Below are 16,523 nucleotides of genomic sequence, written 5' to 3'. Positions count from 1 at the left end.
CCCTCCCTCTCTCTTTACCCCCATCTCTAACTCTCTGTAGTTCCCTCTCTCTTTGTCTCTCTAGCTCGCTCTCTCTCCTGCAGTATTTCCTGGCTTGGCCACCGTGTGGCTGTCTCTCTCTCTCTCTCTCTCTCTCTCTCTCTCTCTCTCTCTCTCTCTCTCTCTCTCTCTCTCTCTCTCTCTCTCTACCTCTCTCTCTCTCTCTCTCCTCTCTCTCTCTCTCTCTCTCTCTCTCTCTCTCTCTCTCCCCAGCATCTCTCTACCTCTCTCTCTCTCTCCCTGATATCAATCTCTCTCTCACTCTCTCTTTCTCTCACCTGCATACAAGCAGAATGAGAAAAAAAAACCTGCAGTTTGACCATCGGCGAAGAGAAGGAGGAGAGAGGAGGAGAGGAGAGAGGAGGAGAGAGGAGGAGAGGAGAGAGGAGGAGAGGAGGAGAGGAGAGAGAGGAGGAGAGAGGACAGGAGAGAGAGGAGGAGAGAGGAGGAGAGGAGAGAGGAGAGAGGCGGAGGAGGAGGAGGGAGGGGGAGGATAAGATGAGAAAGGAGAGGTGGAGGAGCAGGAGGAGGAAAGAGGAGCAGAGGAGGAGAGACGGCTGCACAGAGCGGGTGCATGGCTGCACTGACACTAATATATATTAGCAGAAACACTGCAGAGAGAGGGGGAGGGGGAGGGTTCGTATTATGGGATGCTGTGAGGTACCAGCAGTTACCACGGAAACGTGAGGGGGAGGGGAGGAGGAACGTAGGGAGAAGATGGGGAAGGAGAGAGAGATGAGGAGGAGAGAGAAAGTGAGGATGGGGAGATAGAGAGAAAGAGAGGGTACACAAACACAATAAAAGGTGTGTTTGCGTGTGTGTGTGTGTGTGTGTGTGTGTGTGTGTGCGCATGTTTGTGTGCGTATATATTTTACCATCCCTACCTCATCAAAAGATGTAACCACATGGTTTCATGCAGCTCTCTTCACAGCTTTCTCTCTCTCACTCTCTTTCTCTCTCACTCTCTTTTTCTCGCTCGCTCACTCTCTCTTTCTCTTTCTCTCTCTCTCTCTCGCTCGCTCTCTCTCTCTCTCTCTCCTTCTCACACACATACCTCTGGAGACCCCTGCAGGCCATGAGTAGCAGAGGCGAAATGTGAACATGCTGCAGGAGTGTGTGTGTGTCTATGTGTGTGTGTGTGTGTCTGTGTGTGTGTGTGTGTGTGTGTGTGTGTGTGTGTGTGTGTGTGTGTGTGTGTGTGTGTGTGCGTGTGCGTGTGCGCCACAAATACTAACCCGGACATGCCTTTCACACGGGAAGCTGTCCCACTGTCAGTACAGACCTGTCTCTGTCAGTACAGACCTGTCTCTGTCTATACTGTCCGACCCATCGCTGCTCCTTTAATGTTCTGTCTCTGTAGTCTTGGTCTTACCCCTACCTGCCCCCTAAATGACCTGTCTCTGTATGCGCTGTCTAGCCCCCACCTGCTCCTTAATAACCTGTCCCTGGATTCACTGTCCAGCCCCAGCCAGTTACTTAATGTCCTGTCTCTGTATTTACTGTGTCACCCCTACTTGCTCCTTAAAGAGCGATTTGCAGAGTGCCATCCTAGTTAATTAATGTTGGGAAAGTAGCAAATAGATTTTTTCATTATTTAAAGATAATCTAGACTTTGAGTTACAGGAGATGCTCGAGAGCCTGAGAGCACCGCTATGTTGAAGCCCTCGTGGCTCCAGCTAGCGAGTAGGTTCAGACTCTGAAGCGGCTGACCTTAATGGATACCTCAGCTTAGCTAAACCCGCGGGCCCACCAAGAGTTCGGTACCGAGCTACCTGCTTACTGCAGGTCGGAGCTTAGAGCGGACCCAATGAGCTGAGCAGCAATTAGACCGAGGAGGGGGTCAGCCAGCGTGGCGCTAAGACCTTGCTAATGCACTTGCTAACCGAGCTCTCACACACTGCTGACATAGTGCTCAAAAAGAGCACTAAGAAAGCTCTCACACAATGCTGAGACGGGTTAGAGGCAAGATGGAGGATGGAGAGGGACTCTGGGAAGAGGAGGAGAGGGGGAGGAGGGGGGAGAGGAGGAGAGGGGAGGAGGGGGGAGAGGAGGAGAGGGAGGAGGGGGGAGGGGGAGGAGGAGGAGGGAGAGGAGGGGAGGGGGGAGGGGGAGGAGGATGAGGGAGAGGATGAGAGAGGGAGGAGGAGAGGGGGAGAGGAGGAGAGAAAAGGGAGGGGGGAGAGTCCAGGGGAGAGGGAGAGGAGCATGGAGGGTGGAGGTGGAGGTGAGAGGAGAGGAGGGTGGGGCTGTGAGAATGGGAGGGTGGAGGTGCTGCAACGGAGGAAGAACAAACAGTAGCGCCTCTTTCACACGCAAGGCACGACACCATCTCCACACACACACACACACACACACACACACACACACACACACACACACACACACACACACACACACACACACACACACACACACACACACACACACACACACACACACACACACACACAGTAGCGTATCCACGACCACAGATGAAAGGGAGGGAGGTGATTCCGAAGGTCAAACGATGGGATGCACGGGATTGGCCAGATCAGCTAATTCTTATTCAACTTCGCCGTCAACTGTTTTGACGTGAACACTCTTTAGAGAACAAAAGAGCCTGGGCCAATCACAACAAGCTGTTCTTTAGGAAAACAGCCAATCAGAACCCTGGCCACCGTCTCTAGAGGATGATTCTGTCAACTCAGAGTGTTCAGGGTAACCCGCGGTCTAAAAATAACCCCCCCTGATTTATAATGTAGGCTGAGAGGGGGGCAGACGGCTGGAGACACAAAGATTCCATTAAGAGAACTGTTAGCCTGCCAGTGTGTTAGCCTGCTAGCGTGCTAGGCTAGCAGCTGTGCTAAATACAGATGTTGAATGGGAGCTCGAGACTCCTGCACTGCCAGTGGCAACCATGACAACATGTTGAGACACTGACAGAAAAACAAAGGCTCTTTTATACATATAAAATCGTTACTTTGTATATATATATATATATATATATATATATATATATATATATATATATATATACACATAATTTCGGTCATATATACAGTATATGACCAAAATAAATATTTAGATTTTATATTTCATTAAACAAAATACTTTACTATAAAAGACAATACAATATCTAAATTCTACCTATACACAATTAAACACACATACGCACAAACACGGGCGCGCGCGCGCGCACACACACACACACACACACACACGGAAATAATTTAGATATTTACATCCCTCTCTGTGCAGGTGCATGGACGCGGGAAACACCCAATACACGCGCATGTCGGAGTGCAGTGTGATGGAAGAGTGAGTGTGAAGGATGAGTGTGAAAGGGTGAATCCATTATTTACCGCCACACAGATTTAGAATATCGACGGCATGACTCATTCTGTCACAATCCAGCTGTGATTAGTTATAAGATATCGATTAACGGACCCTAACTGCCGTCAACGGCTTGGACAGGGTGCTCGCGCCTATTGTTGAAGAATCGGGACTTGTTGAATGTCCGCGAGACCCTCCGTTAAAACCGGTTGTATATTGAGACGAACACGTCACCAGAACACACACACACACACACACAAACACACACGCTCACATACTACACTTCAAACACACGATGTTACTCACTCGCTTTGGGTTGTCCTTGGCTTCGTAGTATCGATCCCGGATCAATTAATCGGTGGGTTTTGAGGTGTGGTCTCGGACGGTGTTCAGCTCCTCGCGCGCATTCAGACCCTATGATGTGCCGCTCCAGACTCACGTGCCGACCCCGTCGCGAGCCGTCTGAACCTCAGGTCCGCTCGAGGGTTGCCTCCCGCGTCATGTGATCACTCAAACCGATTCAAAGCTTGAGACTACGTCATACGGAGGTCACACCTGATGATTGATAGGACTTTTAAAACCGTTTCATAAAAATCACTTCAAAGCATCTCATAAAAAACGCTTCAAGTCGTTTTGTTGTTGTTGAGGTTAGCCTACTCCATCAATGTTTACTGATTACTAGTTCATTTCATCATTTTGTATTTGTACCTAGGCCTAATCTCAATTCAAATGTATTGAATTTTATGCTGGTTTTATTGGCCTAATTATTTCTAACTTCATGTTACCATTCAGTTGCTTAATTAAGGCCTATATTGTTCCAAGGTCGACAGCCTTCTAATCTCTAGAATTGACAACCTGATTATTGTATCTGTTGAAAGTGTTTTACCTGTTGATGTGTGAAGACATGCCGTCCCATTAAACGTTCTAAACAAATAAAATGTTTCTATGGTGGTTATGTTTTATTGAATAATGTATTGCACTATTGGACCATTTTCATTTACTAACGACATGTCAAATATGCTGTGAGTGAGCCTTTATTAGCCTACAAATGGTCATTTCTCATCGGCGCTGGTTAAAATGTACCAGGATGGCATAACATTTCGTACGACACATAAACGTAACGTTGTGAATATGCTTTGGTGCGTATCTTTCTATAGTAGCTGACTCATAATCAGTTGGGCCACCTTTCTGCCAGTAGTCAAACACACTAGCCCAAGCAGGCAATAGTCTGAACTGCCCCAGGAGTCCAATCAGTCCGACTGGGGCCAGATGAGGCTGCTTAATCCAGCTATCGTCCACAAACTTCAGTCATCTCAGCTTGTCTCTTCTGTTGAGAAGATCACCGATTGCTCTCCTTCAGTTTATTAGATAAAGTTAGACAACTCCCAGGGTCTTCAAAGTCAAACACACTGTCGTAATGGCTAACGTCTTTCATTTGATTTATGACATCTTCTCCTACAGCAATTCTCAAAGGATCTTGATCTGCATACCTGTTCAATAGATAGCAAGATACAGGGTCCGAGATCACCGAATTGGGCCCTCTTGTGCCATATGTAATACACGATTTCGGAGGTTTCAGACACATTGTTTAAAATCATCTTTATTGAGAACACAAACACAGAGCACGACCTTAGGGAACTAATCAAACAGCTGCTCGGTGTAGATAGAATCTACTGTTAACGTATATCGTCTATACATGTTAGTTTTAAAACTCAGTGAACTGAAGTAATAAAGCTACATATATAATAATACAGCTATACATTATAATAACATTACAAACTTTTTTACTGGACTTTTTCTTTGAAAGTTTCTCTTGTTTGTTGTACTTTTTCCGGTTCGTGGTCATCTTGTCTTTTTCTCTCACAATAAAAGTCCATCTGCTGCGATGGAGTCGCGATCAATTGTTTGTCAGTGGGGTTAGGGGGGTTGTGGGGTCACTTGTCTTTGAAGGGGTGGGGCTTGAGGGCCGAGGGGCGGGGCTTCCTGGCCTCGGCCTTATCGGCCCGACTGGCTTTGATCTCGGCCTCCCAGTTTTTCTTCACCATCGTGTAGAGCCTCATCGTGGCCTGGGCATCCTGCACCTGGAGAGAGAGAGAGAGAGAGAGGGGATGAACGCCTATACCGACCGCTACCTCTGTGCATACTGTACACCATTGGTTCTCAAAGTGCGGCCCGCGGGCTAATGGTGGCCCGCAGAAACATTCCTGGCGGCCCGCATGACAAACAGATGTACGTAAAAAAAAAAAAAAAAAACGTTTAATTATTATATCAATATTAATTTTAACAAAAATAAATAAATATAAAGAGAAAAGTCGACTCTCGGTAGCTTTAAATTAAATCCTGTTATTTGTTGGTTTTAATCCGACTGTACATTACTTTGAAAGGATAAACCTCAGTTTTGTGATTTAGACCTCACTACCAGAGGTCCGCGGTGCAATGTTTTTCCACCACTGGGATGCTGACGGCGTTTCCCGCCAACATTATTTTCCTTTGCCGACCCTCAGTCAAATTTTGTGTTCCTAAATTGGCCCTCAGCTGTCAAAACTTTGAGAACCCCTGGTCTTGGGAATGCTAAATCATCAAAATCTTATAAACATTTGTTTTGTACTCCAGGATGACAAGGAAGTGCAAAACAAAGTGCCATTTCCTATTTATTGGATCAGTTCCAGTGTGGAGCAACTGTGTTCCCAAGAGACTGAGCTTACAGGAAGGGTCACAGCAATCTTGCACCGTCTAAAGAGCCCAAAGGAAACTTCCCTGTTCTAATGTTCTTTCCTCATTTCATGACGGCAGCTATAAGAACAACAAGTCACTTAAAGGTTGGGTATGGAATTCTCTTTTTTGGCCATTTTTGCAAAATTACTTGAAATCCTTATCATAACCCACTTAGAGCCACTGAGTTAGAAGTACTGACATGGAAATTAAACAAGTCAATCATCTGTGGAACGGGCAGGGCTCGAAGAACTCCAGCCAATGATTTCCAGACCCACCGAGTGGCATTGGACAGTAAGTACGTCAATCAAACGGTCGTACTGCACTCCCCCTGCACGACCCCTTCGTGCACGTACTCAAAGCTCGTGACCCAGAGCAAGCTTTTGTTTGTTGTTATCCTGCGGTAGCTACTGGAGCTAGCTAACTAGCTACTGTTCACTACCATGATAAAAGCACCCTGCAAATTCGTAGGCTGTGTTTGTACTCGGGGCCTATCCGTCTAGGAAGAACGGTCCATATTGAACCTCACCATGATTGAGAGCATGGTGAATCTCCACAATCCAAACCAAAACTCCAGGCAGGTTGTCAGCCCGACAAAGACTAACCCAGAGTGCCCTCCATTTAAATAAATAAATTAGAATCAGTTAAGTTACTATCTATTGCTTAATAAGGGAACAAAATGGTGATTTAGCTTATGGCGCAATTATGAAAGCCCTTGCGCAATATGAATTTCAGGAACTGGGTTTGGTGGTTCACCACATAATAATTTGCAAAGCAAACAATTTCTGTTCCCTCTTTCTTCATTTGTTCAAGTCGTTCCCCATTTGGTTATGTTTTTTTTTTAATGATTATATCAATATTAATTTAAACAAATAAATAAATATAAAGAGAAAAATCGACTCTCTCTAGCTTTCAATTAAAACCTGTTACATTTGTTATTTTTAAACCGACTGTACATTACTTTGAAAGGATGAACCACAGTTTTGTGATTCAGACCTCACTTGACCTCACTCCCAGAGGTCAAAGGTGCAGTGTTTTTTTCACCACTGGGATGCTGACAGCGTTTCCCGCCTACATTTTCTACATATTTATAATTCGAAATTCGTACCAGCATTTATACCACAGATACTCTAGGTACTTATTTTTGCATCTTATTTTAGTTTATGTGCTGTGGCAATGTCTCCCTTTGAATCTTGAGGGAGCGATGTGTGTACCATTATGAATGTGTGGAGTGCGGATATTGACTGAATGTATTGTGTAGTTGAAGTTATTTGTATACAGGGCATATATCATAAATAAGTATAGGGTATATAGTATACAAGATGTAGGATGTTATACATACTGAGGAGTGTTCTCCCTGCTGAACCTTGACGTTCAGCACCTCTCTGGACAGAACTTTGAGGGACGGTCGGGAGCTCTGTAAGGAAACATAACATGGTGACCCTCCACACATTGACCAGCAGGGGGTGCTGCCGGGTACAACCAGAATCAGGCTCAGAGATCAGCCCTGTGACCTAGACCAGTCCCTCCAGAAAAACGCGATTATGCGATGCATAATCAGCCAAAGTCTGCATATTCATTTTTCGCAAGTCCCCGCAATTTTATCGCATAAAATTGCATAAATATGCCGCATATTTCATCGCATTTTTTAAGAAAACCTGCCGCATAATCAAGGATTTTTGGCCGCAAAAATGCCGCATTTTTCTGGAGGGACTGGTAGACGTTCATCTACTAAAGACTGATTGGTCCAAATGAGGTCATTGGTCCAACTGTTGGTTCAAACAGCGCATTGTGTATGAGGCAGTAATTAATTTAGAAAAAAGCAAACATCATAGATCTGCCTAAACTCCAACCAATGCATCATGGGAAATCATAATTAAAATATTAATAATTATTATTATGGGATGTCTGAGGAGGACCAGGACTTTACCTTAACTCTCACTCTGAAGGGTCTGTACTTCTGGGTGTCACGGATCTTCTTCTTGGGATGGTCTAGGAAGAGGACCTGAGGGAAGACGTGGACGATGTTATAAGTAGGTTATTAATTAATCTTAAGTCATTGTGTATTGTGTGGACGGTACCATAAAGACAGTGTAATGCGTGAACTGTACCTTTAAGTCATAGTGTATTGTGTGGACGGTACCATAAAGACAGTGTGATGCGTGAACTGTACCTTTAAGTCATAGTGTATTGTGTGGACGGTACCATAAAGACAGTGTGATGCGTGAACTGTACCTTTAAGTCATTGTGTATTGTGTGGACGGTACCATAAAGACAGTGTAATGTGTGAACTGTACCTTTAAGTCATAGTGTATTGTGTGGACGGTACCATAAAGACAGTGTAATGTGTGAACTGTACCTTTAAGTCGTTGTGTATTGTGTGGACGGTACCATAAAGACAGTGTAATGCGTGAACTGTACCTTTAAGTCGTTGTGTATTGCGTGTCCGACCAGTATCCTTCCCTCCATGATCTCTCCTACCTCCTTCTGAACAGTCTTCATATCCTCACCTGAAACACAACCACCACCACCACCGTCATCATCATCATCATCATCATCATCATCATCACCACCACCACCACCACCACCGTCATCATCATCATCATCATCACCACCACCACCACCACCACCACCACCACCACCACCACCACCACCGTCATCATCATCACCACCACCACCACCACCACCACCACCACCACCACCACCATCATCATCATCATCATCATCATCATCACCACCACCACCACAGTCCTCATTACCAGGTCTGTGTCTGGGATAGGTTAGGGGTTTAAGTTCGAGGTCTGGGTCTACATCATGGGTCCAGGTCTACAGCGGTCTGGGCCTTGGGTAAAGGGTCTAGGTGTTCAGGACTCACCGTCTTTGATGTCCTCGGGTCGGATCCCGCTGAAGGCCGTGCGGTAGTCGGTCACCTCCTCGGTAGGCTTGACGAAGCGGTCGTAGATCAGCTTCCCGAAGTGGTTGACGATGGAGACCCGGGCCAGGATGCTGTGCTCGCCGTCTGGCCCCACCCCCACCATCTCACAGTCAATCGCCACCGCACGCGTCAGCCTGCCGTCGCCACGGGAACCACGGAGAGGAGGAGGAGGAGGAGACTCAGTTATAGGACAGGCCACTTATGATTGATGACCACCTCTATGTATTCCAACATGCAGTACAAGTCTTCTAACCGAAAGGTTGCTAATTCGATCCCCGGCTCCTCCTAGCCGAGTGTTGGCTAGGAGGAATGTGAATGTGTCCCTGAGCGAGACACTTAACCTAACTGCTCCTGACAAGGTGGGCCGTCGGTGTGTCAATGTGTGTATAAACCGATGTAAGTCGCTTTGGATAAAGCCGACTGCTAAATGGCCTAATTGTAATTGTAATTGCTGTCAACGCTGTGGCGCATGATTTTCTCTCACATCTATAATGTATATATTATGTGGACGCTTTCTTTATGATTCGAAAATGTGGTGATGGTCTGAGGTGAACACACACGTTTGTGTTTGACTGGAAACAAACAAGACCCAAACCAGGTCCGTCCACAGAACCCGGCGGTAGGTTCTGCGGAGGGTTCTGCGGGGGGTGCTGGGAGGCCTGTGTGCCTGTCTCACCCGGTGAAGGCGTGGCTCTTGACCAGGCCGTCCTCAGCGTGCTGGGGGGCCTTCTTCTGGACCGTCCTCCTCCTCACCACGTCAGCCGCCTCCTTCCCCACAGTCGCCTCGATGTCATCCGGGTCCACGTCGTCGAACCACAGGTCGGCGCTGCGGAGAACCCGGGGGTTAATGTTGCCAACTTCAACATCAACACTAAAACCTCATCGGAATCACGACCGTTTTGCAACCAAATCGATTGTTCAGGGTTCTTAGCCAGATTAACTAGTTGCATTTTTTTTCCTACGCACCGGACTTTACATCATTGGTCAACTTTACCACATTATGTCATTAAATAACACATCGCAGTGACTGGAGTCAAACACCCTAACCATCGCTAGGGTTTCCACCCCTTCGGTCCCTTATCATAACTCATTTGGTAGTACAGCTGGCCTTACTCAGTTGGGGGTCTTGGCTCCTGGGCCCCCTTCTCCTGCTTGTCTGACTGGTGTCCGTCTTTCCCCCCCTTGTATTTCTTCTTGGCTGGCTGCTGGTCGTCTCTCCCTTCCTTCGCTTTCTTCTTGGCTGGCTGCTGTTCGTCTTTTCCTCCACTCTCTTTCCTCTTGGCTGGTTTCTTTTCGTCTTTCCCTCCGGTCCCTTTCCTCTTCTTGGTTGGTTTATTACGTTCCTCTGCCGGTGTAACCGTTTCTTTACTACTCAGTGTTTTGGATTTGGCTGCTTTTCCTCCGTTTGTCAAAGACGATGCGGGAAGAGGTTTGGTAGTACCGTTAACCTCTTTGGGAGAGGGTTCCTTGGGCACATCACTCTTCTGCGCCTTCGGCTCTGGGTTAGCCTTCATGATCTGTAACGCATCAATCACATTAGAAAGACTTGATAGATATGACACATTCATCAGTTGGCAGCCAGTTAAACGTGATGACAGCAATATAGTCCTAATAAACCTACCTCTAATAAAGCCTTCCAGTTGGCAGAGAACTGCTTTGGGTCTGATGGGGGTGCGAGGGGGGCATTGACGGGTTGAGGTCCTCCCTGCTTCTTCCTGCGAGTATCTTTAAAGAAAATCTTCATTTTTTTCTTCGGAGCTGGTGCCGCCGTGCCTGGGGTTTTAGCTGTAGCAGTTTTAGCGCTGTTATCTCTAAAAACCACCTTCATTATGGACGACTGGTGAGTTTGCGTCAAGTTGTTCGAAACCACGCCGCGTCCTGGAAAGTGTCACTTGAGCGACGGTCTGTCTAAAGCAAATGTGTTGCTATCCAGACAGACGGGATATTATTAGTTTACTATATTAATGAAGCCCAGACGAACTGTTAACCTTATCTCATCCGTTTTCATGAGCGATCCTTAAGGTTTAGCGGCAGCTCATTCTGCCATGCTGTTCTGTGTACGTCGGTGTGTGTCACACCATAATGTGTCCGGAGATAATAACACACACAAAATACAACTGATATAATTCAGCATAACATGTTTTAAAAATGACACCCCTACACTAAAAAATGTATCATTATTGATTCTAAAATAACTTTTACGCTGACATTATATTTACATATTAGGATACAATATTGTTTAGATAGTTTTTCTCAACAGACTCCGGAACTATTGTTTTGAACATACTGAGATCTCGGTCTCTTACTGCGTTGCACGCTTCTTTCAACCGGAAGTGTCATCGTTTTCCAAAAGAAACCACCCAACAAGGAAGTCAAGTATGTATAATTACGACTTTTTCTTTATTCCACAATTGAGACGTTTATACCGTGAATGGTTCCCAGATTGGGCTCCGTCAATAACATCTTTATCATTGGATTAATTTGTGTGGTTACTTGGTTAAGAGACAATGCTGCAGTAGTCAGGGGTTAGATCTTTCAGATCTGAGGGGTGAAGGAATCCAAGTAGAATCAAGGAACAACTAGAACTTATTCTCTTTTCATTTGTGTGTGCAGTGATGGTGGAGAATTCTCCTAATTCCCCTTCTCCTCTCCCTGAGAGAGCAATATACGGCTTTGTGCTTTTCCTCGCCTCTCAGTTTGGATTCTGTAAGTACAAGATCATTACTCTTATTCCCTTATCCAGAACTACAAATTATTAAGTCCCCTATATAAAACTACAAGCCCCTAACTCTATAGAGCTTCAAGTCCTTTTTGTCCCCTTCATAGAATTACTTGTCTTCTAGTACCCTTTAATGAAGTAGTCCCTTTGCTCTATATAGAACTATATATATACACTTAAGATATCTATATAGCACTATAACTCCTGTAGCTCTGTATATAATTATACGTACTTTAGAAGGCCTACATTTAAGTGCAAGTCCCTAAGCTCTATATAGAACTACAAGTCTTATCCCTCATAGCCCACTTTAGGAAAACAGACCTGACATATGCCGCCTTTAAAACAGTCTGAGTTTCCTGGAGACTCCGACCTTAAGCTCGGAGCAAAGTGCTTTGAACACTCTGTTGGGTCGGATTCTCGCTCGAAGTAGAGCTACCCGAGTTCTCCGAGTTCACGTCACAACAATGGCCGCCCATTTCATTGATAGACTAAAGTATACTTGCATCAAGCACTAATAGGCGAACTTAACACCCATTCTAACATTTGCATTATGATACATTATAGCTTAAAATGATAAACATCACCCAATAAATTCTCGCTCATGTTCAACCATCACAAGCAGTTCTAATAACTGATTAATCTGATTCAGCAAAGAAGTGCAAAGAGGTCCCCGCGGGCATCCATACTTCTACATAGTCTCCAAAAATTGTTATACGTCATAGCTTACGCAATTCTGAGGGGCGTTTCCTGAACGCTCTTATTTTAAAAGAAGGGAACACAAAGACACGTAAGAGCTTCCGAACCTCCGAGCTGTTTTGAAGGTGGCAATATTGACTTCCAAGCAAAGAATTTTTTCTCAGCAAATCCAAATCATGTGAATGATTTTTGAATGTGTTGGTTCTATCCCCAGTTCTGTTCTGTCTGTGGGCTTACGTCCCGGCTGAGTGGCTCGCCCTGCTGGGTCTCACCTACTGGCCCCAGAAGTAAGCGAGGGGTTTCTGAGTTTGGGCCCCTACGCTGGTAGGGGCCCAAAGTCCACCTGTAGGCATACGAGAGCAATATGACAAACTAGCCCTACCTGTTTCTTAATGACATGAATCTGAATTCATTGCAAGTTACTTTGAGTAAAAGTGTTTTCTACATAACTACATAGTAAATTATAATAGTTATTAGGTTTAAACGTCATGGCAGCTCTTGTCGAATCCTCTTGGTACAAAGCGTTGTGGATCTGCGTCGATAAGCCCTACAACCTGTGTGATGAAGGTCAACATCACACAGGTTAATGTGATGTTGACCTGTGACATCCCCCTGACCTCCCCCCCTCGCCCCTGGGAAGGTACTGGGTGCTGGCCGTGCCGGTCTACCTGCTGGTGGCCCTCGTCGTGTGTGTCGTGGTTCTGTTCGGAGTCAACATGATGGCCACCGCCCCCCTGGACTCCGTGGACAACATCACAGGTTTCTACGGCACTACGATAGTACTATAACACTAACGATACAACCACATGATGTCCATGGCTCTCTCGGCTACCTGGACACTATCACAGATGTGTATATCATAGATGTAATCCTACAATACTGCAGGGTCCACTTTAAAGCTGTAGTGTGTAGAATTTAGTGACATCTAGCAAAACAGACTAGGCAGAAGTTAATATTATATTCCTAAGTATGTTTTAATTAGTGTACAATCCCATGAAATAAGAGTGTAATTACGTGTTGTAATTACCTTACAATACAGCCTTTTTATAATTATTTATTTTTTATTATGTATCAGCAACAAGAAGGCCATTGATGCAGGACAAGACCATTAGTTACTGCTGATGCTACAATACAATTCTAAGTGTGTGTGTGTGTGTGTGTGTGTGTGTGTGTGTGTGTGTGTGTGTGTGTGTGTGTGTGTGTGTGTGTGTGTGTGTGTGTGTGTGTGTGTGTGTGTGTGTGTGTGTCAGACCCCTACGCCAGACGCCAGCCGCGCCATGAGGGTCCGGAGGGGGGGATCCCCCGACTGGAAGATGTTCCCATCAGTGAGGTCAACAGGAAGTTCTTCCTATGACCCAAGGATCCAAAGGTCAGCATTGTTAAGCATTCTTAATTTCACTCTGGATAAACCAAAGGCACACGCGTGATGCACAAATAATAACACACACAAAATACTAACATGAATTTCACTTTTAATATATCGGTTTCCTATTGGTTTTCCCGCCTATCAGGCGAGGAAACCGATATATTATGAAATTCATTGTTTGTATATTACTCCTCTACGCCCTAACAGCGCCTGTTGTTGGATGATGTATGACATGTGGTTACCATCATCATCCACCAACAGGCGCTGTTTGGGCGTTATGTAGCTTAGCAGCAAGATTCCGCTTAAGGTACTTCCTGTTGACTTCCTTGTATTTAATTTCAACAGTTCATGCGATCGGTCGCGGTCTTACAACGTGTCCATGGGTTATCCATGCAAGGGTTTTATATCATCTTACGAGGAGGAATATTAATATATGTCAAGTATATTAATTTAGAAGACGATGGCTTTTGCGTTACCGGTGTGGCTCGCTGTCCAGGAAGAGTTCCTTGGATACGAAGATGAGCCCGTTAAACCATACGCGTCTCCCGTTCATCCAGCCGTGCTACCTATACAACCAGACGCGCTGTCGAGGACTTTATTAGACGAACTGGATGACCAGAGCTTGTTTGAAAGCTTCCACCTTACCAGACCATGCATCTCCTTCCTCCTGGACCTCCTCGAACGGCAGATAGACCGTGTCAGACAACCGGAGCACACAGCGGAAGGCATGATCCTGCTCGCCCTGAACTTCTACGCCATGGGAACTGTGTCGGCTGATCTCCTGGTCAAAACCGGGGTTCGTAGTTTAGACTCGTCTGGTGTGATCGCGCTAGTCTCCAAGCATCTTTCAGACATGGCGGACCAGTTGATCGCATTACCGGAGACCCGCAAGGACCAGGGGGATCTCGCCGCGGTCAACAAGCGATCCTGCGGGATCCCCCGGGTACTGGGAGTTCTCGGCACCGCCCACTTCAGGACCCAGGACCATAGCGAGGTGTTCCGGTCCCCGCTTTTCCTCAACACGCACGGCTACACGTCGGTGGTTTGCCAGGTGGTGTGCGACCTGGCCGGTTACCTACTGAACGTGGAGCGGTGTCAGATTGGGAGCAAACCAAACCACGAGCTGTGGATGTCCTCCTCGATCAAACTCAAGGACTCCATAGCCCCGGAGTTCTGGCTCGTCGGTAAGCCCTGGAAGAAAGCCTTGGCTTGACCACGCTGTTTATAATGTGTACACTTTATCCGAGGAGAGTAGCGAGCGAGGCTGGGAGCGGACGAAGCCTCAAAAATCTAGTACCTAAAAATAATGTATGCTGTGGTTTATCTCTGTGTTATTGTTTTATATGTGAAGCACTTTGAGTCTGCCTTGTGTATGAAAAGGGCTATATGAATAAAGTTGCCTTGCCTTGCCTAAGTCCGTCCGTGTTTATTTGAGTCCGAGTCAGGAACCAAATAAGCAAATAATTGTAGAGCAGAAAGGGTGGTCATGCTCTCCTTCCTCACCATCATCATCCCCTTCCTCTCCCTCCTCCAGTCGGGCGGGGCTACGAGCAGAGCCCCAACCTCCTCCCGGCGTTCTCCAAGCCAGTGAACCAGCACCAGGCGAGCTTCAACGCGGCCCAGGGGCGGGCGAGGGCCGTGCTCTCGTGCACGCTGGGCCGTCTGAAGGGGAGGTTCCGGGTTCTGCAGCTGCTGGGCTCCGTGGACGAGCGGCTGGACGGCAAGCAGCGGGTCATCGAGGCGTGCTGCGTCCTCCACAACCTCGCCAACCAGTTCTCCGTCCCCGCGGCCTCGGGCGCCGCCAGGGACCTCCAGCACCCGGCCAAGACCAGCTGGTGTCCCCAGGAGCGGATCGGGGTCAACCGGTCGCGGCTGCTGCTGGACCGGCTGCAGCTGCTGGCGGACTTCTCGCCGCCGCCCGGGGGACACGCTGCCATGGCGACGGAGAGTGAGGAGGAGGACCCTAGTACTACACACTAGGAGGACGCGTGCACACTGACTGACGGACGCACAAGGCCGTGCAGACAGACACTAGGATTAGGGCTGGGATAAAATATTATTTTTTATACAATTAATCTAGCGATTCTTTTTTTCCCGATGCATCGTTTAATTCAACGATTTTCTTTTTCAGTCCGATTCGATTTCGATTCGATTATCTCCGCATTAATTGACTAATAGCAATTTATACATGTTGAATACATATCTGAATGAAAAAAACATGAATTCTTTAATATTGCAATACATGTTTATTGCCATACAATTCCAAAATAAAAGTGCAAAGCCTACTAATGCATTCTTAGAAGTCAGAGGTAGCATTCAATAAAGCCTTGAAGCCTTGAAAACACAAAGGCCTTCCGTCCATCTCCATTTTGCAAAGACGACATATCACGGAATCGTTTCCTTTTACATTAAAGAATTCCCATACTTTAGGGAACGAGTGCGTGGCGCCTTGCACTTATGAAAGTCTGAGGAGCCACTCGCGTTGCTACTACGCTCCGGCGCTGCTATCTTTGTTTTGGGTTTTTCGAATCGACCCGCATTTTTCGAGTGACGTCATCTTCATCGATTACGTCGACGCGTTGTCTCAGCCTTTACTAGGATGTGTCTGAAGATGTTTTCTACTGAGTTTATATATTATAGTATATAGTGTTATATATCGATTTATAGGTGTTCAAACTAAACTGAGTCATGTAGATCTTGTGGATAACGGGAAAAGCATTAAAGGTTTTGTTAAAGTCGCATGT

General features: G+C 46.3%; 3 protein-coding genes across 9 annotated transcripts in view; 1 reads left to right on the top strand and 2 right to left on the bottom strand.

Moving 5' to 3' along the window:
- The window catches only part of LOC115531675 (potassium voltage-gated channel subfamily C member 1), a 38,898-nt gene extending 35,058 nt beyond the window's left edge, over positions 1–3,840 (bottom strand). For all 4 annotated transcript variants that reach the window (XM_030341062.1, XM_030341064.1, XM_030341061.1 and 1 more), the window contains exon 1: positions 3,658–3,840. The gene's annotated coding sequence lies outside the window, so the exon portion shown is untranslated. The remainder of the gene's footprint in view (positions 1–3,657) is intronic.
- A 1,093-nt stretch (positions 3,841–4,933) lies between these two features.
- Positions 4,934–11,085, bottom strand: rexo4 (REX4 homolog, 3'-5' exonuclease). The gene is made up of 8 exons (XM_030341065.1): positions 10,620–11,085; positions 10,112–10,515; positions 9,675–9,824; positions 8,939–9,132; positions 8,485–8,573; positions 7,994–8,068; positions 7,406–7,480; positions 4,934–5,432 (listed from the first exon to the last, which is right to left on the bottom strand). Exons 1-8 carry the CDS (start codon positions 10,824–10,826, stop codon positions 5,286–5,288), a joined length of 1,341 nt encoding a protein of 446 aa, XP_030196925.1. The 5' UTR covers positions 10,827–11,085; the 3' UTR covers positions 4,934–5,285.
- Positions 11,086–11,264: 179 nt separating this feature from the next.
- pigp (phosphatidylinositol glycan anchor biosynthesis, class P) lies at positions 11,265–16,517 on the top strand. Of its 4 annotated transcripts, none has more exons than XM_030341070.1 (6): positions 11,265–11,374; positions 11,612–11,704; positions 12,628–12,700; positions 13,054–13,172; positions 13,664–13,782; positions 15,314–16,517. In XM_030341070.1, coding segments are annotated over exons 1-5 (390 nt in total). In that variant the 5' UTR covers positions 11,265–11,373; the 3' UTR covers positions 13,768–13,782; positions 15,314–16,517. The 4 variants fall into 4 exon arrangements, with proteins under 4 accessions (XP_030196930.1, XP_030196927.1, XP_030196929.1 ...); XM_030341067.1 differs by having other exon boundaries at positions 11,316–11,374; XM_030341069.1 differs by lacking the exon at positions 12,628–12,700 and having other exon boundaries at positions 11,356–11,374.
- The last annotated feature ends 6 nt before the right edge of the window (positions 16,518–16,523 follow it).

The sequence above is a fragment of the Gadus morhua genome, chromosome 18 (genome assembly GCF_902167405.1).
Source record: "Gadus morhua chromosome 18, gadMor3.0, whole genome shotgun sequence".
Taxonomy (NCBI): domain Eukaryota; kingdom Metazoa; phylum Chordata; class Actinopteri; order Gadiformes; family Gadidae; genus Gadus; species Gadus morhua.
This window is presented reverse-complemented; position numbering and strand designations above follow the sequence as displayed.